Source organism: Pezoporus wallicus, unplaced genomic scaffold (assembly GCF_028554395.1).
Source record: "Pezoporus wallicus isolate ANWC-B61680 ecotype Strahan unplaced genomic scaffold, APGP_CSIRO_Pwel_v1 contig_8088, whole genome shotgun sequence".
Lineage (NCBI taxonomy): Eukaryota > Metazoa > Chordata > Aves > Psittaciformes > Psittacidae > Pezoporus > Pezoporus wallicus.
In genome coordinates this window covers 695,483-716,424 of record NW_026642341.1, presented here as the reverse complement: position 1 = coordinate 716,424, position 20,942 = coordinate 695,483, and the positions used below count along the sequence as shown (strand labels likewise).

General features: G+C 44.9%; 1 protein-coding gene across 8 annotated transcripts in view; it reads left to right on the top strand.

Annotated features, from left to right (window-relative positions):
- The window catches only part of PTPRT (protein tyrosine phosphatase receptor type T), a 277,331-nt gene that overhangs the window by 168,758 nt on the left and 87,631 nt on the right, over window positions 1-20,942 (top strand). For all 8 annotated transcript variants that reach the window (XM_057428931.1, XM_057428926.1, XM_057428924.1 and 5 more), the window contains exons 10-11: window positions 8,730-9,003; window positions 18,525-18,561. In XM_057428931.1, the coding sequence (XP_057284914.1) occupies window positions 8,730-9,003; window positions 18,525-18,561 (311 nt within the window). The remainder of the gene's footprint in view (window positions 1-8,729; window positions 9,004-18,524; window positions 18,562-20,942) is intronic.

Here is a 20,942-nt window from a genome sequence, read left to right as displayed (position 1 = left end):
CTATTGAAGGTACAAAATGGTGACAGTTTAGAACATGTGAAGCAGGTGACTCAATTCTCAGGAATATATTGCGACGTGTTTGAACCCAGAACACTGGATGAACTTGGAAACAGGCTGTGGAGTTACTTCTGAATGCCAGAATGTTTGATTACAGGATTGCAGGAGCAGCCTGGTGAGGAAATACTCACTATTATAGCCAAAGGAAAGCAGTGCAGTGTATGCTCAGAGCAGCGAGTCTCAGCATCAGGCTTTATGGCAGTTATCCATTTAGTTCTTGTCAATTTTAGGAGAATTTATGATATATAAATCTTTTTTAGAGTTTTGTGGGCTTTGGTTGCATTTCTTACAAAATCCCTTCTGTGCAGGTTCAGGAGAGGCTGGAGGCACTGTAAGAAGGATCTCATTTACTGTTTAATTTCACCATTTCTTAGGGTAAGCTCTATAGAGTGTTGGTAGATTTTTATAGGATATTTCTAGCTTCTATCCCTGTTATATTTCCTCAAATTTCCCATTATTTTATTTCTTACAGTCTCTGTGTCAGAATTCAGGCTTTTGAATAAAATATTATATAAATATTTATATAAATATAATAATTGTATAAATAGAGATATCTGAATAGATACCTTTAAGAAAAAGAAAATAAAGCTGTTGATGCCACTCTTCTCTCTCTGTTTGCATCAGTGAAACCATCTTGGCCATAGAACAAGCATGTGCATATTCAGTAGGTAATGTGGATTCTAAATGTAGGTATTGGACAGCACATTCAGCCGTTTCCCATATCAGTATCTTGGGAGATGGCTCCATCCTGTCAGAATAAACACCATGAACCTTCATGGATATATACTGATAGATTTACATTGGCTCCATCAAATTTAATGGGATCATAGGTTAAATGGAAAACCAGATGGTAAAAAGCCTGGATTCTGCAACTTCACTATTGACTTAAAAAGTGGGCTCTTAAAGCTGGGTGGTACCAGTGGGTGCCAGTGTTAAATAACAGCCAGGGAACTGGTCTCAGGGTGTGTTTCCAGTACCAGCATCTCCAGTGGGCAGGTCTGGTATTTGATCACTGAAGTTATATCTGATTTCTGCAGCTGGAAATCAGCACTGAATGTGTGGGGCTTCTGTGTGATGCTTGCAGAGGGTATGAACCATACTGTTGACAAGGCTCCATGGCCTTAAAAGCATGCTGCTTAAAAATGCTTACATCATAAATAAAAGAAGCTGAATTGGTTGTTGTTATTGTACTTTTGAACCTGCTCAGATGCACCTAATGCCTTTTATTCACCTCTGTGTAGCATTAACTCTTGTGGGTTGGTCAGATAGTATTTGGGTTTGAGTTTCATGGGTTCGAGCAGCCTTTTCAGAAGAACTGAATCTGTTCATCCCATAGAAGAGGTGCAACAGTGGAAATTCAATGTCCAGCTCCGTATTGGTTGCTACATCCCCATGCCTCCAGCCTGAGATGACACAGCTGCTGGAAGCTGCAAGTCTTTTCTGTCCTTACTTCATTTGCCCCTTTTTGTACTTTTTAATTTGAATTAAGATAACCATTCATAAGGGAATGGCTGTCTGCTGGTAGTCTCTTATTTACTGTAACCTGTGGAACATTACTCTGAAAGCAATGTGTTTGAGAAGTTCCTGTTCTCTGTGAGCAAAACCTGCTCACACTGATGTGCTAAAACCCACATCGCAACATCACGCTGTACTAATTGCCACTTACTTTTGTTCCCCAGGAGAAAATACTATTGGAAATAATACATGGCTGTTAATATATTTATGTGTTGCATATAAAAAATAAATGAAAATGCATTAAATATTTCTAAAATACATTTAAGAACGTTTAGTACCAAAATTGGCCCAGAGGGGGTACTGAGCTGCAGAAGCATTGTTTCTTTCAAGCTTTCATAAGTCAGGTGAAGGGATCACTGTAAGGTTACAAAGAAATGTTATTCCTTTTCCTACTCTACAGTTACATGGGGTGCAGTGAAGATTTCACTCTGTTGGCAAGTACCATGTCGAGATACCGACCTGAACCCACCAGATGTTGAATTGTTTATTGAAAGTTCTGACTCAGCTTTTCCTCTCAATGTTCAAACACATCCTCTATCCAAAACTTGAGTCTTGTCTAAATACGTGGCTGGATTTCTGGACAAGAGCTTCCTCAGTCCATCCAGTAACACGAAAAGAAATCAAAGAGCAGGGGAAGGAGAAGTCTAACAATGCTCAGGGATAGCTCAGTGGCAAAGAAATGGGCTGTGATTTGGAATGTTTATTATCCACACTTGTGCTTCGACACTAAATAGAGAGCTCATCATTTAAATATTACCTTGTAGGTGATGGTAAGAGCACATTTTCTTCCTCTGCAGACAACATTTGTGCTGTGGCGATCATTATGGCTGGTACTTTTATCAGTGATTTAGGATGGAGTTGTCAAAAACTTTTAAAAGCTTCTATTAATGAGGATTTATCTAAGACTTGTGAAATCCATCAAGGCACACTGTTTGGGCCTCCCTTTCTCATAGGAGTGTGCAGCTGCACACCATGGAAGTCAGCTCTCCTTCTTCTAGGAAGTCGGGCTGAGTGGTTCAGATTTGAGAATCTCTCAAGAGCTTCCTGGAGGGCAGAGCTTATGGATGCTTGGGAAGCAGTCCTGTCCTGTTGTTTGTGGGGACAGCAGTGGGAAGTGGCTGCGCAAGGTGGGATGGGGTAACTTAGCACTGGGAACACAAGATCCCTGCTTCTATTGCCCTGCAGCATGCATGTGTGTGGGTTTGTTTGCAGTGTTTGCAGATGTGGCTGAATATTAAAAATGTGGGTTTACTGTGTCATCTTTTAGTTTATTGGTACTGAAGCTGTTGTACAGTGTTGGGAGTTTTAATGCTCTGCTTCTATTGTCTCTTTTAATATCATTTCAATGTACGACACTGAAACTTTTGTGTATCCAGCTGGGCATTTGCAACTGATTTATTGATTCCTGCTATGAAAGCAGTGGTAGCTGGGAGTGGCTGGAAGCAGTAGCTTTGAAGCTTGAGACAGGGAGAGCCCCAGGAGATCCATGTTAGTAACTTTCTGGTAGCCAGAATAAGAGCTATTAAAACAGTTTGGATATTTCCTCCTTATTTCTGTTGCCCACATTTCTTTTTCCTTCCCTCTAGCACTTCCTTCTGGAAAGCCACTCCTCTTTCCCTTTGATTGTCGTAACACTGTGTCAGTCCTAACAAGTAGCAAACGATTACCCTGTTCAGAACCAAAGCACAGATGTAATGGCAGCTGGAGTGCTTCTGCAGGACAAAAGGGTAGGTCCTACTCAGTTTAGTTTGAGTTAGTGCCCCAACACAAATAGGGATCGTAATGTATCACGGAAAGTTATAATCTTCTGAGCAAAGTTGACTGTTCCTCTTTTGAGAATAGTTGCAGTGATGCAGATGGTTTGGCTGGAGTTCAGAGTGTGTAATTGGATGCTTGCTATTCGGAATTAGAAACATAGAATCATAGAATCACAGAATAGTTAGGGCTGGAAAGGACCTCAAGATCATCAAGTTCCAACTCCCTTGCCATGGGCAGGGACCCCTCACACTAAACCATGTCACTCAAGGCTCTGTCCAACCTGGCCTTGAACACCACCAGGGATGGAGCATTCACAGTCTCCCTGGGCATCCCAATCCAGTGCCTCATCACCTTTACCCTCACCTTCCTGATATCCAATCTAAACTTCCCCTGTTTAAGTTTTAACCCGTTACCCCTTGTCCTGTCACTACAGTCTCTAATGAAGAGTCCCCCCCCAGCATCCCTATAGCCCCCTTCAGATACTGGAAGGCTGCTATGAGGTCTCCACGCAGCTTCTCTTCTCCAGGCTGAACAGCCCCAACTTTCTCAGCCTGTCTCCATACAGGAGGTGCTCCAGACCCTAATCATCCTTGAGGCCTCCTCTGGACTTGTTCCAACAGTTCCATGTCCTTTTTATATTGAGGACACCAGAACTGCACACAGTGCTCCAGGTGAGGTCTCACCAGAGCAGAGTAGAGGGGCAGGATCACCTCCTGCGCCCTGCTGGTCACGCTCCTTTTGATGCAGCCCAGGATACGGTTGCTTTCTGGGCTGCAAGTGCACACTGAAGCCGGCTTATGTTCATTTTCTCATTGACCAACACCCCCAAGTCCTTCTCCTTGGGCTGCTCTGAATCTCTTCTCTGCCCAACCTGTAGCTGTGCCTGGGATTGCTCTGACCCAGGTGTAGGACCTTGCACATGACATGGTTAAACCTCATGAGGTTGGCATCAGCCCACCTCACAAGTGTGTCAAGGTCCCTCTGGATGGCATTCCTTCCCTCCAGGGTATCAACCGAACCACACAGCTCGGTGTCATCGGCAAACTTGCTGAGGGCACACTCAATCCCACTGTCCATGTCATCAACAAAGATGCTGAACAAGACCGGTCCCAACACCGATCCCTGAGGGACACCACTCGTTCCTGGTCTCCAGCTGGACATTGAGCCATTGACCACAACTCTTTGTGTGCGGCCATCCAGCCAGTTCTTTATCCACCGAGTGGTCCATCCATCAAATTGATGTCTCTCCAATTTAGAGACAAGGATGTCGTGTGGGACAGTGTCGAACGCTTTGCACAAGTCCAGGTAGATGCCATCAACTGCTCTCCCCCTGTCCATCAGTTCTGTAGCCCCATCATAGAAGGCCACCACATTGGTCAGGCAGGATTTCCCCTCAGTGAAGCCATGCTGGCTGTCACCAAGCACCTTGTTTTTCATGTGCCTTAGCATGCCTTCCAGGAGAATCTGCTCCAAGATTTTGCCAGGCCCAGAGGTGAGACTGACTGCTCTGTAATTCCCCCGGTCACCCATTTTCCCCTTCTTGAAAATGGGGGTTATATTTCCCTTTTTCCAGTCGTCGGGAACTTCACCTGACTGCCAGGATTTCTCAAATATGATGGCCAGTGGCTTAACAACTTCATTCTCCAGCTCCTTCAGGACCCGTGGATGGATCTCATCAGGACCCACGGACTTGTGCACATTCAGATTTTTAAGATGGTCTTGAACCAGTTCCTCTCCTACAGTGGGTGCAAGGTCTTCATTCTCCCAGTCCCTGCATCTGCCTTCCAAGACTTGGGTGGTGTGGTCAGAGCCTTTGCCAGTGAAGACCGAGGCAAAGAAGTCGTTCAGAACCTCAGCCTTCTCCAAATTCTGTGTAGCCAGTTCTCCCAAGAGCTTCCTGAGGGGGCCTACATTCTCCCTAGTCTGGTTTTTGTTTGCTATGTACCTATAGAATCCCTTCCTGTTATCCTTCACATCCCTAGCCAAGTTTAATTCTAACTGGGCCTTAGCTTTCCTAACCTGGTCCCTAGCTTCCTGGACAACATCCCTGTACCCTTCGCAGGCTGCCTGTCCTTGCTTCCACTTATTATAAGCCTCTTTTTTCATTTGAATTTTCATCAGGATCTCCTTATCCACCTAAGGAGGTCTCCTGGCCCTCCTGCTGTACTTCCTTCTGGTTGGGATGCAACACTCCTGAGCTTGCAGCAGGTGATCCTTGAACATCAACCAAGAGTCTTGGGCCCCCCTGCCCTCTAGGGCTGTATCCTATGGGAGCTTACTAAGCAGGTTCCTGAAGAGGCCAAAGTCTGCTCTCTTGAAGTCCAGGGCACTGAGCTTGCTGCATGCTCTCCTCACTGTCCTAAGGATCTCGAACTCGACCATCTCATGATCGCTGCATCCAAGGCTGCCCTGGAGCATCACATTTCCAACGAGCCCTTCCCCATTGGTGAGCACGAGGGCAAGCACGGCCCCTCTCCTTGTCAGCTCCTCTATTACTTGCAGAAGGAAGTTGTCTTCTACACAACCGAGGAACCTCCTGGATTGCTTGTGCCGGGCCATACTGTCCTTCCAACAGATGTCAGGGTGATTGAAATCCCCCATGAGGACAAGGGCCTGAGAGCATGAGGCTGTTCCTGTCTGTCTATGGAGGGCTTCATCCGCAGGTTCTCCTTGATCAGGCGGTGTGTAACAGATCCCCACAGTAATGTCTCCCATAGCTATATTCCCTTTAACCCTGACCCACACACTCTCTGTTAACTGCTCACCTGTCCCCAGACACAGTTCCATACTCTCCAGCCTATCCCTAACATAAAGGGCAACCCCCCCTCCCTGCCTGCCAGGCCTGTCCTTTCTACAGAGCCTGTAACCTTCCAACCCAACACTCCAGTCATAGGAGCCATCCCACCATGTTTCTGTGATGCCTGTTATATCATAGCCCCGTAGACGTGCCCGCATCTCTAATTCCTCTTGTTTGTTCCCCATGCTACGGGCGTTTGTACAGAGGCATCTGAGCCGAGTTCCAAATGAAGCCGGCTCATTGCCTGGAGCAGCTGGAATATCTCTGCATCGCTCTGAGCATTTATTATAGGTGCTGGCAACTGAGTGGGTGTGTTGGGGTGGAATGATGCCCTCCTGCCCCAACACATCTAGTTTAAAGCTTTAAAGAATATAATTCTCACAGGACTTTCATTCGGATGTAGGATCATTGCTTTTTGCTCCTGTGAAAAGGCAAAGAGTTATGGGAGCATCTGAATGCTGGTGGTAGCAGGTATGGAAGCACTTGATGTGCCTTGCAGCCCCTCACTGGTTAGTGCAGGGAAGCTGATCTCTGAAAATGCCCGTATTCTGACTCCTAGGTAAAAACTGGATAAGAGGAAGAGAGAGCACAGCCTGAAAAACAGAACTACAGCAGGGAAAGGGAAAACAGATGAGATGGCATCAGTCTGTGCACTAGCTAGGGGTGAATCCAGGCCTCAGGAGGGTCCTGGAAGATTAGAATACTGGGATTAAAGTATCAGAAAGTGAGACCTAAAGTAATTATTTTATGCAGGAACAATTTCTCAGAGCACTAATCATCCGTCCAGAGTAATCTCCGAAATAAGACATGCTCTTGGCCACTCAAACACTTGGAGATCTCCTCATTTCCATTGCCCACTTGCAGAGAGTGGCCTCTTGACCACTACCAAATAACAGAGAGAAGAGTGAGGCTGAAGGATGACGGTCACGAGGTCAGGCAGGTTAGGAACCCAGAGATGAACGTGCTTGTCAGGTGGTGTGGGTGGGGATAAAGGTGCCAAGAATGCAGTCAGTCACTCATCCTGAGTTCCGCTAGAGAGAACAGTGACAGCAGCTCCAGCTCAGATACTTGTTTCATGGGAAAGGAGACAGTGTTTGGGCAGGAGATTAATGGGGTTTTAACTTTGAACACAAATGGGACATCTATTATATTTCAGTTGAATGCACATAAACATATAGTTGTGCTTCCAGAAACACCTCAAGTTATACCAAAAGAATAAAGTGAAATTTCAGGTTGCTGAAGAGTGCGTTATCCCTGTGAAAGGAAGAAATGTGTCAATGGATAAGTAGGAAAGTGAAAATGAGAAAGAATACAGGCAAAAGAGTATCTGTTATCAGGGTCTATACATTTCAGAACTGTTGCTCAGGATAAAAAGAGTGCCCGTGCTGGTGGAGCATATATTAATGTTGTCACAGGAGAAACTGAGAATGTCATCAAATGATTGTCCCTAATGATTAGGGAAAGAGTGCAGTTATTTGGTGATCCACGTTCCTGGGAGCTTCCCCTTCTCCGAAGACAGACGGGTCCATAGGGTCATTGTTTGTAAGTGGGATAACCAAGAGAAGGAGTGGCAGCCTTTGAACACTGCTTGGGAGAGAGGGGGAGGAATCCCTTCACCTCTGTGTAGGCTGAAAGGAGATTAACTGATATTTAGCCATGTATATTTATGTCTATAGATAAAGGAAATATTTTCTGTAATCAGAAAGTAAGAGTGTTTGGGATTGGATAAAATAGAAGGTGTCCTTGCCTGTGACAGGGGATTGGACCTGGATGAGCTTTAATGTTCCTTCCAACACAAGCCAGTCTGGGAGTCTGATTTGAATGCCTTGCAACCTCTCTGAGCCTTAAATAGTGAGCTAGAACTAACAAGATTGCTGTTGCATATCATAGAGGCCAGAAGCTTAGAGGGAATTGAAAAGTCTTAACGTTTCATAGAGTTGGAAAGAATATGAAGAGTTTTTTCCTGAAACAAAAGTGAATTGGGAGAGCTGCTCAGCCCCCTTCTCATTATATAAGCTAACATTTTAGTGATGGAGCATAGGGGAAGACTTGCCATCAGGAATTAACGTTAGAGAGCTCTGCATTGCAGGATATATCCCAAAAAGACATGCGAGGGAGGGCCAAGAAAAGTTACATTCTTAAAAGATATGAGTATCTTTTTGATCTAAACTGGTCCTTGCACCTTGAAGCCATTTCAAAAAGGACCTGGACCCCATTGCCACTTTCTGATGCTCTGCTCTACCACAATCACTGGCCAAAGCAGTTTATGTTTCAACTTGGTGGCTGAAGAAGAAAGCATCTGCTTTCAGCACATGGAATATCCATTATAAGTTTGATGTTTTATTAGTCACTCCTTATTGAAATTATTCTGGTTTTCACCAAAGCATGTCTTGATTAATTCAACTAAGTCAACTGAACAAGTGATCAGCATCTTGCCCACGTAGTGGCCACTGCCACTGTTACTGGTGCGTAAGAGCTGTGTGTGCAGTGTTCTACCTGTGTATTTCTTACTTTCCTTTATTGTTTGTCTTCTATTGTTGGAAACACTCTTGATACTATAGGCTCTTGGGTCTCTAATCTTCCCTTCCTCTCTCCCCCCTAGTGTCTATCAACTGGTTGTCAAGGAGGAGAAGCTGCAGAAAGCACGGAGAGCTGCAGACATCATAGAGTGCTTCTCTGTCCCAGTGAGCTACAAGAATGCTTCCAGTCTGGACTCACCACACTACTTTGCAGCCGAGCTGAAACCCATCAACCTGCCTGTCACTCAGCCCTTCACAGTGGGTGACAACAAAACCTACAATGGCTACTGGAATGCTCCACTTTCTCCTCTGAAAAGCTACAGCATATACTTCCAGGCTCTGAGCAAGGCAAATGGAGTAAGTGAAATTTTGAAACTGGATCTGTACATATGAGCACCTCTGGTTATCCTTGTCTTTCTCCTTCCTTCTTTCTCCACTGGATGCTAGTTTAATTCCTTATTATCCTCTTTAATGTACATTAAACATGCCATTACTTGTCCTTCTCTCAAGTCTCTCTCTGATGTCTAAATCCAACAAGAAGCCTACTAGGGAGCCAGACTCTAAAAGCACATGTTGGCATGTGATTTATGAAACGCATTGCTTAGCATTTGGACTTGTTTTTCTTTGCATATGTATGAATGTCACAGGCAGGGGCTATTGTCTTTTTAAAAGACACAACTGCAATACCTTGATAGTCTCCATATCTCAGTTCTTGTGAATTTGGAGGAGATATGAGATGAGAACTACCCAAAAGCCATGAGGTTGGATTACCTTGTAGCTTGCTTTTGGTTACATCATAACGTAGCACTTACAATTGGGAGCGTCCACTTGAGGAATTCATACTGTATGTCTGTGTGCATGTCTGTCTTACTCCTTTTGAATACCCTGGACATAGACTTTGTGATACTAAGTTCAAAATGGAGACTGCACAGAAAAGAGTTTGCCCTATTCTCAGACTCAGATGACATCCATATAATGCCCCACCAGATCCCTTTATAGGAAGAGGGAAGGCCTCTTTTCATGCTTCTATTCAGCCTAGGACAGTCTGTGACTTTCTCTTTTACCTCTCCTGTTCCAGGCCAGCTCAGCTAACAGTCTGCAGACCAGATCCACACTAAGCATTCACCTTCCTCCCCTTTGACTCCCCTGATTGTTTTTCATTATCACATAACATGATACAATTTGACCCTCTGACCTCATGAAGAGTGTCAGAGCATTAACATGGCATCAGGAAGTTGGGTAGCCAAGTCTATTATTAACACATGTGCCAGTACTTCCATGAATCTTAACCTTAATGTACATAAATTCTCTGAGACATCACCTCTGAAAGAGCAGAATTAGAAAGACTCAATCAAAGGTGAATGGTGGAGGCTTTGGTCTCCACTTGGGATAGTGTCTTTTGCATCCAGAACGGTGCTGCACATCACAGAGGACTGTGCACTGCCTTAACAGGCTGACAATGCCAGTGAATGCTCACAACATATCTCGGTGGTTTACTACCTTCATTTATCACCATTCTCCTGCAGAGTTCCTGCTGTGTGCCCAATAAGCACAAATCTCTCTAATACTCTGCTGCTTTTCACCTTTGTTTCCTGTGTAGTTGATAGTTTCCTTCCAGCACTGCTCAATTAATTCAATTTTAGTTTTGGCTTTATAAAGGAAATTATGAACTATCTATGTGTGTCTGTGTCTACTTAGTTCCCCCTTGTGTGATAGTTAATTGCTAGTGAATAGATCCCCAGGGAAGAAGAAACTTTATTTGCTTAAGTACAACATGCCATAAATGGGTTATATGGATGGAAATGTTGGATCCCATGGCATTCTAGATTAAAGCAGCACTGATGTGTGGTTCCTGCTTTTGCTGGATCTCTGGAGCTGGCAGGTTGCATCACACTCTACATATAAGGTGCTAAGGATTCAGAAAAGGATGACTTGCTTGTGCTGCTCTGATAGGAACATTAGGTTGTAAAGGATGTTTTAAGCATAGGTTAATCAAAAGAGCCTGTAATGCAATGATACACAGTTTATATGATGTACAGTGTTATATATATGTGTTGTGTGCAGTTCTGGTGTCCTCAACATAAATAGGACATGGAACTGTTGGAACAAGTACAGAGGAGGCCACGAGGATGATCAGGGGCTGGAGCACCTCCTGTGTGAAGATAGGCTGAGAAAGTTGGGGCTGTTCAGCCTGGAGAAGAGAAGCTGCGTGGAGACCTCAGAGCAGCTTCCAGTGTCTGAAGGGGGCCTATAGGGATGCTGGGGAGGGACTCGTCATTAGGGACTGCAGTGACAGGACAAGGGGTAACGGATTAAAACTTAAACAGGGGAAGTTTGAAATTCTTTCCTGTTAGGGTGGTGAGGCACTGGAATGGGTTGCCCAGGGAGGCTGTGAATGCTCCATCCCTGGCAGTGTTCAAGGCCAGGCTGGACGAAGCCTTGGGTGAGATGGTTTAGTGTGAGGTGTCCCTGCCTCTGGCAGGGGGGTTGGAACTGGATGATCTTAAGGTCCTTTCCAGCCCTAACTATTCTATGATTCTATAGCAGCAGGAGAAATCTCTTGCCAGGCAAAGCAAATTCCTGTTTGAGCAAGCAAAAATAATTTATGTTGGTGCAATATATGCTTATACATCCTGGAAGTGCTAAGGGAAAAATTATACAGGAATTAGCCAAGAGTGGGATCTAGATCTTCAGAAGAGTAGATGTGACATTTCTAATTTTGTGTTAAAATCCCCACATTTCAAACATTAGCTGTAAATAGTTAAGTTTTGTTTCATTCATATATATTTGTATGTAAGGGTATAATTTGTGTTTAAGAGTTATGGGTTTTGATGTGTGTCTATAACCTGAGCAGCTTTGACTGCTTTTCCTAGAGCCAACTAATAGTTCTGACTGCAACATGGCGTTTCTGATAGTGCAATACCCAAAAACCCTGAGGCAGTAACAATTTAGCACAAATGCAATACAGCCTCGTGTTCCCTTGCACATGAAAAACTCAACACAACATTGCCACCCAGGTTTTAATTAGGATATTTTGTAGTTTCATTAATCACTGACAGGGGTGGAATCACAAAACTCCTGTCCACATCTGAAAGCTGCAGTGTGAACCCTCCATGCAGTGAACCAGAACAGCTTCCTTTGGAAATGTAGGGCTCTGGGGAGAGCTTAATTTGAAGAAACATTCGGTATGTGGTCAAAAAGCTTGATTAGGAGGAGGTTGGAAGTGTTATAGGAGTTCTGCATTGTTTCAGCTCTTCTGTACTTTGTGTTCATTTGGTGTTCTCGTCTGTTCTGCAGCCATTAGCTGTGGTTGTTACAGTGAAAGGAACATAATTAACAGCTGGATGCAAAACAAGTGTGGCAGATTGCTGCAAAATGAGATCACAAGCTTTTCTGCCTTCCCTGGTGCAGGGCTGGGCTTCTTGTTTGGAAGCCTGAATGAGATCGCTGTCGCTGGCTGACTTCTTTTCTGTGCGCAGTTGCCTGAAGTTTGGTGAGTGTGGTGCTGCTTCCAGACAGGGGTCTAAATGGAACATGTGTGAAACAGAAGAGTTTTGAGCTTTGTTATACAAAACGCTTCCAAATTGTGTGAATTTCCCTCCTAGGGGCTGTCGAAAGCCAGATGCTGAGCTGAAATGTGTCAGAGCCTGAAGTAAGAGGGGGAAAAAGAGAGAAAGAAAATACAAGCTCCGGGCTTTGTACCAGTGGGGGTGAGAAGCAGCATTAGTTACTTTATAATTGTTAGAAGGAGTTAGCAGTAGAAATGACACAGGATGAAGACTGGAAAACAGGTTTCATTTCCTCTGGCAGGATGTCCACACATGCTGTTGCAGGTAGTTAACTGATACTTGTGCTGTTGCCACCTGCTACAGATGGCTGCGTGACAGCGCAGGAAGCTTTCCTTCACTGATAAACATTCCCCAGCTCAGCCCCTTCAAAACATGAGCTCCTTCAGCCTTCATCCCCCTGCAAGAGGTGTAAGGCACAGGTACAGGGTGCCCAGAGAAGCTGTGGCTGCCCCATCCCTGGCAGTGTTCAAGGGCAGGTTGGACACAGGGGCTTGGAGCAAGCTGCTCTAGTGGAAGGTGTCCCTGCCCGTGGCAGGGGTTGGAGCTGGATGAGCTTTAAGGTCCCTTTCAACCCCAAGCATTCTGTGGTTCCATTAGGCAAGGCATGTGTGGCAACACCCTGTTGCTCCTTATCCTCTCTTATCTTTATACTGACTTAAAAATCAAAATCCAAATGTTGCAGGTTTTATTGTCCCCAGGTTCTTTATGTGGGTTGCCGCAAGTGACAGTCTATGGTTAGTGATCCAGCAACACGCTCTGAGGGGGAGATCTCTTTGGCTGCTCTGTGAAACCTGCCAGCATTTTTATGCAGCTTCCTGAAAACCCTTCCGGGAGTTTAACTCATCTCAGTGAGTTCACGTGAAATCTGCAATGGCACCATTGCAATCAATAACTCTTGGCCATTTTTCCTCTAAGTGGGAGATGAGGCAGGGCCTTATTAGCTCAGCTGGAGATGATGTGAGCCTGGTGGTCCGATGGGTGGGTGATGTTTTCAGGCCAGGATTGTGAAAAGTAGCACCACTGGAATCAATAAGAATATTATTTGTGAGGCAATAATAGGCTCTACAGAGATTCTTATTGATTTTTTTTTTCCTCTTTAATGACTTGTACTACATGCACAATCAGGCAGTTCATTATTAGCAGGGGACTTCTGGCTGGATGTCTAGATGCTGACAGGTCTGCTCACAGTACACAGCATTGTTCTTCTGGGACATTTTGGAGGTATGGATAGAGCTGTCAGTAGAGAGGTGACATTCATCCACGTAGAGATGGGCCATGGAAGAAACAGTGGGGTACTTCAGCATGAGCCGTGTTCTGACAAATGAAGTGTCACCCAGGCTGCCCCATGGCTGCTGTGAGCTATTAAACAGCTTTGGGGAGCTCAGTTCTGTAGGGTTTCAGGTGTGCAGTTTTGTCCACTTATGTTTACTCCTCCTTAATCTGACATTGGGGCAGAAATAAAGCAGCTGTGGAAGCGCTTCAGTCCATGTAAGCTTCTGTTTCCACATCTGGTTGGCCATACTGGGCAGAGTGTGTGAACCTGTGAAGGTGCCTTCCCAGCTGTTGGGTCCCTAACCCAAACTGTTCTGTGATTTTATGATTCTATGACCTGAATGATTTTTGGAGAGTAAATACAATCCTTCTCTATTCTACCTCATATCTGAGAGGTTGAGAGGTCTGGGTATTCAGTGATTAGCTATGTATCACTGAAATAACTGTTGTAAATAGTAAAAGCCCTACCACTTTGTTAAACCTCCCTTCCCCAAGTAACACAGATACTAAAAGATAACTGGAATGGCAATACTAGGTTTATGTTAGTCTTAGAGAGCTACATTAGAGAACTAACAGTTTCCTTAAGCTTGTGATACAAGTCACAAGGAAGTTCACTGACCCAGAGAAGCTGTGGCTGCCCCATCCCTGGCAGTGTTCAAGGCCAGGTTGGACACAGGGGCTTGGAGCAAGCTGCTCTAGTGGAAGGGGTCCCTGCCCGTGGCAGGGGTTGGAACTGGAGGAGCTTTGAGGTCCCTTCAGTATGAACCAGTCTGGGATTCTGTGATTCCTTGAGATGTTCCCCAGGGTTTCTATGCTGTGTGAAGCAGCCCCCAGCAAGCATGCTCTGTGTATAGCTCTGGGACATGGAGAACTGGAGCTGACCCTGAGGCCAAGAGGAGGTTGCTAATTACTTGTCTGTGCACCCGCAGACGTTCGTTCCAGCTGCCTGATGGAGCCATGCCTGTGGCAGCGCAGCCCCGCGCTGGGGACGGGTGCTCTCACTGGTGTTGAGACAAGGCAGGAGCTGGTTAACAATGCACAGTCGTAATAATAGTAAAGGGAAGCGAAAATGGTGGGTGCGAAAGCAGATGGATGAAAAAGCTGGGCTGCTTTATTGTTGTTCATAGGCTGTAAACAGCAAGCTGTCATTTGAAAAGAAAAGAATAAAAAAATCAGCTGACCTTTTAGGTTGTGAAGACTCAGCTGTCACATAAACATATGTCCTGCTGCCCTCAGAGCCCTTCTCTGCAGCAAATTGTTCCCATCCAAACACTGAAGAGACAGAGGCAGAACTTGTCTTGTTATCATCCAAGTGCTTCCGTGAAATGCACCTTTAGGAACCTAAGTAATTAGTAGACAGCATCAGCTCCCTTGCTTCAAGAAAGACACAAACTGCATGAAACAAACTATTTTAACTACTACAAAATGTTAACAAACTTCCTGAAGATTCAGAGGGATGCTAGAACAGGTTCAAGTCTTTGTGAAGGAGCTGTTGGGAGTGAGGGCTCACCAGGCTCCTCAGGGCAGTCTGGCTGCTCCTCAGAGGGTCTGCAGCTCATTCTAACTATAGGTCCAGTCTGTCTTCCAAGAACAGTCTGCCAGCACTCTGCAACACTGTCCTGCTGTGGTCTCTGTCCATGGTGTATGAACCTACAAATACAGCCAGGGTTTAGCCTTCAGTGAGCGTATACAGGGATCATGCTTTATTCATAGGGAAGTAAGTTCCGCAACACAAATATACATTAATATGTTCTACTTAACATGTAGGTGGGCTTAATATGTAGTAAGCTTTCTGGATATGAAGCATGATAGAAAATGAATACAGCAGTCTTCCAAAATGAATATAGTGGCCTTGCAGTGCCTAAAAGGGCCTCAAGAAACCTGGAGAGGGGCTTTGCACAAAGGCCTGTAGGGACAGGACAGGGGAATGGCTTTAAACTGCCAGAGGGGAGACTGAGATGAGCTCTTAGGCAGAAGCTCTTCCCTGGGAGGGTGCTGAGGCGCTGGCCCAGGGTGCCCAGAGAAGCTGTGGCTGCCCCATCCCTGGCAGTGTTCAAGGCCAGGTTGGACACAGGGGCTTGGAGCAAGCTGCTCTAGTGGAAGGTGTCCCTGCCCGTGGCAGGGGTTGGAGCTGGAGGGGCTTTAAGGTCCCTTCCAACACAAACCAGGCTGGGATTCTGTGATACAGTTGTCTGAAGGTTTGATCAAGAGCTGTAGGACGTGTTCATGCAGTGGTTTCCCATTCCCAATGCCTGCATTGTTCAATGACTGGATATAAATGGCTGCCTTAACCTGGCAGTGATACCGAGATGAATTAATAGTGCTGCTGAGATCTGAAATTATTTGTCTGACTTCAGCCATGAGATGAAGTATATGTAAGATCCTGGGTCATCATTAAGATTGTTGCAGCCATAAAAGGCATTTGAAAGAACATTTAGAAATAACACAGAAACTGAAATTTGGGGATTTTATTTTTAGTTTTCCAAAACTTTTGTTATTATCCCTTTCCTTCATTGCTTCTTGTATAATTGATTTAAGCCACCAGGATAGATAATGAAGAATTACCTGTGGTGTTTATTCCTGCTTTACAATTGGCTAAGGAGAAGCATTCTCACTGTGCAGGAAAGCCCCTGGTCTGAATCAGAAGTTGTATGTATTCTGTTTCTTGGTAGAGAAGTTCAAGCCCACGGTTTGCAGCATCAAAGAAAAATATAGTAAATTTAAAGAGATCGTATTTCTGTAATTTAGCAAAGAGATGAGCAGTGGGTTGATCAATGGGCTGATCAATAGAAATCAATGGAATAATCAGCCCTAATCAGGATTATGGACAAAGTTTAAGTCTTTCAGCTTCAGCATCCCTCATAGGTGGACGCCTGTGTCTGTGAACATTTCTTTTATGTTTTCCTTCTCAGAAGATGCAGTCTGAAGTTCTGAAGTCCAGATGTCTTGTTCCTCTAGTGATGGATTGCCCTTGCTTTTGGCAGTGCCTGATCATGGTCTTGGAATAACTGTTATTGTCTGTGCTAAATGCAGCAATTAGTAGATGCAGACAGAACACACATCCTGTCTTCCCAAATTGCCCTGTGGGAGGGTAATGTGCAGGAATATGTACATGCTCAGATGAGATCAGTTACAGCATCATTAACAACATTTCAGGTTTTGTTCTCTCACCTCTTCCTCTCTCAGCATTGACTGATTACTCCAGCTTTTTTGCTACACTTTGAAGCTAACAGAAAGCAAGGAAATTGACCTCATCAAAATGCTATCAAGCGTCCCCCTCCTTTTAGACTGCACAAATGTCATCTTGCTGGTCTTTATTTTAATTTTCATCACACATTTTCCAGGTCACCTTGTCATAGATTGTAAACTCCATCAGGATCTGTCTGTCTGATAATTCCCAGCATTGTGTGCTGAGGCTCTGCACTGAAAACAGAGCTGTGTTTTTCCTGCTTCATATATCATCGCTAGCAATAAAGATTTTGGTTCTCAGCATCAACTGGCAATTCCGACTGATTACACACATGCAGAGATGAATGGGGAGCTCTGTTGTACAGCTGTGGTGACTTTGCAGTGCTGATGGATGTACAGGTTGTGTAGGGGAGATGATTTTGAAGGGAGAGAAAGGTGTGTGCACCAAAGAGATGCCTCTGGTTTATTGGGATTACCAGTGCTTCAGTCTTACTCTGGGAGCTCAATGCCTGGGAAAAGATGGCCTTAATAGATGTGAATTGTCCTTGGTGATCCGGGGATTCTTTGAGAGAGTTTGAAGGCAAGATGAAAGGGACAGTTTGACCTTCTGCATAGCTCATTGTTTCTAGACTATACACAGGGCTGCTTATAGCCAGGTAGTGTGGCTGGCTGATGTCTTCAGGCATGCATAGAGAGGCATCAGAGGGAATTGCTCTTGTGTGTCCCAGTGTGGATCCTGCAGTTGTCCCCTTCTGACGTGCAGCATATGAAGAGAAAGGCACGCTGGGGCTGTGTGTTTCTGCTCTGGCTGAGGCCTGTCACAGATGGAACAGATTCTCTCTGTGAGCAAATACAGCTTTTCCCAGTGTTCATTTTTCTGCTCACAGACAGACTGAGGTGCTCAGCAGTGCATTTGTTAGGCTGTTGTTTCCAGAGCACAGGCAGCATCCATATTAATGTAGCATTGTTCCACACAGTAATTTATGCAGTACTCATTACACCTGAGACATGTACAAAAGCGTGTAAAGACATAAAAGTGCTACAGAAGCCTGCAGCAGATGACTGCCTGACACAGCTTTTAACCAAAGCAACACATTCAGATTTGGATAGCAATCATGGACTGGACAGAAGTGACCCATGCCAGCAACGGCTATAGAATGAGGAGCTGGGGATAGCAAAAAGCAGGTTTTTCAGTGGAGGTGGCCTCAGAAGGCTGCTGCCTTTGAGCTGTTAGTTAAGCCAAGCACAACCTTGCTGTTCTGATCCAGGCTTCTCTTTATGTGGATCTGTGGGCTCTGAGGTGGATGGAACAAACGTGTTGGGTTTTAGCCCAGCTCTGCACTGAACCACCGCAGTGGTGTGGGTTGTGATGGAGCAGCTTGCTTGGCAGAGCTGCCCTACAGCAGCTCTTCTGCTTCCCATACATAGCAGAGAGCTCCACTCCTCAAATGGCTGCTCCAGTGTCTGCCTGCTGTGTGTTTAAATAAATACCCAATTTGCAGAACTTGCATGGAAATCAGATGTACACTTGCATGTGCTTTCGACCCAAGGCTTCTCTGCCCGTTACAGATCAGGTCATTTAACCGGTGAGTTTTGTTGGTTAATCAGGGATCCATCACTCACGCATCAAGTATGGAAGAATGTGTTGTCATTCTTCTCAAGTTAGAGAAAGCAGCTGTGGACAAGTCCATTAGCATGGAGTGTTTCATGCAAATAGAACTGTTGGTGCTATTTTCAGGAATGAAGTGCAAGAAAAATGCGTGTTTTAGTTCCTTTTTAAGTATGTTTGCTGTAGATGGGCAAATGACACATCTTGATGTTTTCCTCTGTTGTTTTTGTATTTTTCAGGAAACAAAAATCAACTGTGTCCGGCTGGCAACCAAAGGTATGTGGGTCTCCTTTTCCCTGCAAAGCATAATGCCAGTATTGTAAAAGCTGCAGTGGTGACACAACTTGATTACAGTTACTACCCAAAGAACAAGCCTCTTGCCTTCCTTTTTATTTTTCCTTTTTATCTGGTTGTGTTTAAAAGGAGGATTACAAAGGCAGAACACAGTTTCTAGGACCCTTCTATGTGTAGACTGTTAATTTTTAAAGACAGGTTATTTATCACTGTGGTTCCTCTTTTCCCTTAATTCTGTTGTCAGTCCTGGGGACTGTTCTTGCTAGTGGCAGAACGTCACTGAAAAAGCAACATTAACTTCATATAAAAATTCATTCTCTCTGCAACTGTGTAAAGTAGATAAGTAAGAGATCTTGTGTCAGCCTAGCAGTGAACGCAGCGGGGCACGATTCTTATATCACACCATTCTCATGGTGTGATTCAAGTAACTAGTAGAGTTTATTCCTGACTTTTATTGCAATTAGTCCAGGACAGACCAAACTGATAAATCGGATAGACCAGACTGTGCAAGCCTGAGACATATTGTTAAGATGCAATGCTCCCATTCCAGGTTGCTTCACAAGGTAGAGCCCTCAGTGATGACAGTGTCTGGGTTCCTTCTTGGAATCTAGAGCTGATTTTAACAACACTTGTAAGGACTTAAATATCACTCCAGGGCCTGCTTTGACAGCAAAGGTGTCAGAAACCAATTTACCTGTAACACAGAGGAGTGGCTGTAAAAGGGCTCCTCAACACGTGTCGCAGAATCCCAGACTGGTTTGCGTTGGAAGGGACCTTAAAGCTCATCCAGTTCTGATCCCTGCCACGGGCAGGGACACCTTCCAATAAAGCAGCTTGCTCCAAGCCCCCGTGTCCAACCTGGCCTTGAACACTGCCAGGATCACTTTTGTCATAGTCTCAAAATGAGCCATAAGGAGATGATCTGGTAATGGCAATGGACCATGCTATCCATGGAGGTAGCTCTCCATTCCAAACTTACGGTGACCACCTTGTGCTCTTGCTGCTTTGCTGTAATATGAAATAACTGCATCACTGCCTGTGGAGTCTTTCTTTAGAGATTTAAAATGGCAGGGGCTCATGATTTATTTTCTTTTTCGAGGCACTATCCCATTTTCCCCATGCTTTTCACTCCTTTGTCTTTTGGCAGTAGCAGAAGTTAGGTACTTTTAGGTACTTTCTCGTGATCCCTTCTGCATCTGCACTTACAGAGCTTCTGGGAGGCCTCAGAAAAACCCCACCTAACAGTTCTTGGGTAGCATAAGAGGACTTTTTCAGTCTTCACCTGGAGGCATCCCCCAGTCCATTAGAGAAGGCCGTGCATGAAAGATGGTGGATGCATGTGCATCCCACCCCTGCAGTTAGTTCACTGCCGAGAGCTGGTGTGGCGCCAGGTGGGGCTGTAAGCAGTTGTGTCACCACTGAGAGCTTAAGGAGCATGAGCCGTTTCTCCCTTTCTCCTTTTCATCCGTGGCTCTGGTGCTCCCTCGATCCTCTCGTGGCCACCCTTTTTGAAAAGTCCTTGTAAAATCTTTATCTAACTCATTCTCTGGTTACAAACGTTCCGTGTGTCTCCGTCTCTCTTCCTTCCCCCTAAGTTCCAACTGGTAGAGATGTGACCATTTCAGATACCTTATTTTGGCTTTCTGGTGGTGGAAAGAGGAAGAGCAGGACTGGCTGGGACGAGTCTGCATGACAGGAGTCTTCCCAGGGTTTTCCCAGTGCATAAGTAGAGGTCTCTTCATGAGATCAGAGAAACTAGGTGAAATCTAGTAGTTTCTTCTGGTTTAGTCATTCCTTTTGGAGTTGGTGGAAGAAAGTTGTCATGCTAGCAGGAAGGATATTTGCTCTGTGACTAACCAAGAAAAACCTCCGTAGTTTGGAAAATGCCAGCCTTCATGACCTTTTGATTTGCACTGCCTGATCGGAGTCCTTCAGAAGTGTCACAGAAGTGTTTGACCTGCAGTTGACTTCTGCAAACTGATTTAATCTTCATTAACCTGCCAGGTCAGCAGGAGGAGTCACTGAGCCTCTCTCATGCTGTTGTTTCTGAACGTCATCTCTTTTTATAAAAGGATCTCTTACTAATATTAATTTGATAAAAGAGATGGGGAGAGCCTGAGGATGCTGAGAGCCACTGCTCTGGATGGGCTTATTGTTTAGGATTTTTCTTGATTGACGTGCATGGAAAAGGACAGGAAATTATGGTAGGTCTAGTGTTTATTCTCACTGTCTCAATAGATATCACTTTGGACTTACAGGCAGATATCTTATTTCTATATCTCTATGGAAGTTTATTTTTCCCTTCTTTTTTTATTCTTGTCCTCACTCACTGAATGGCAGTGTTGTGTTTCCCAGTGCCTGCC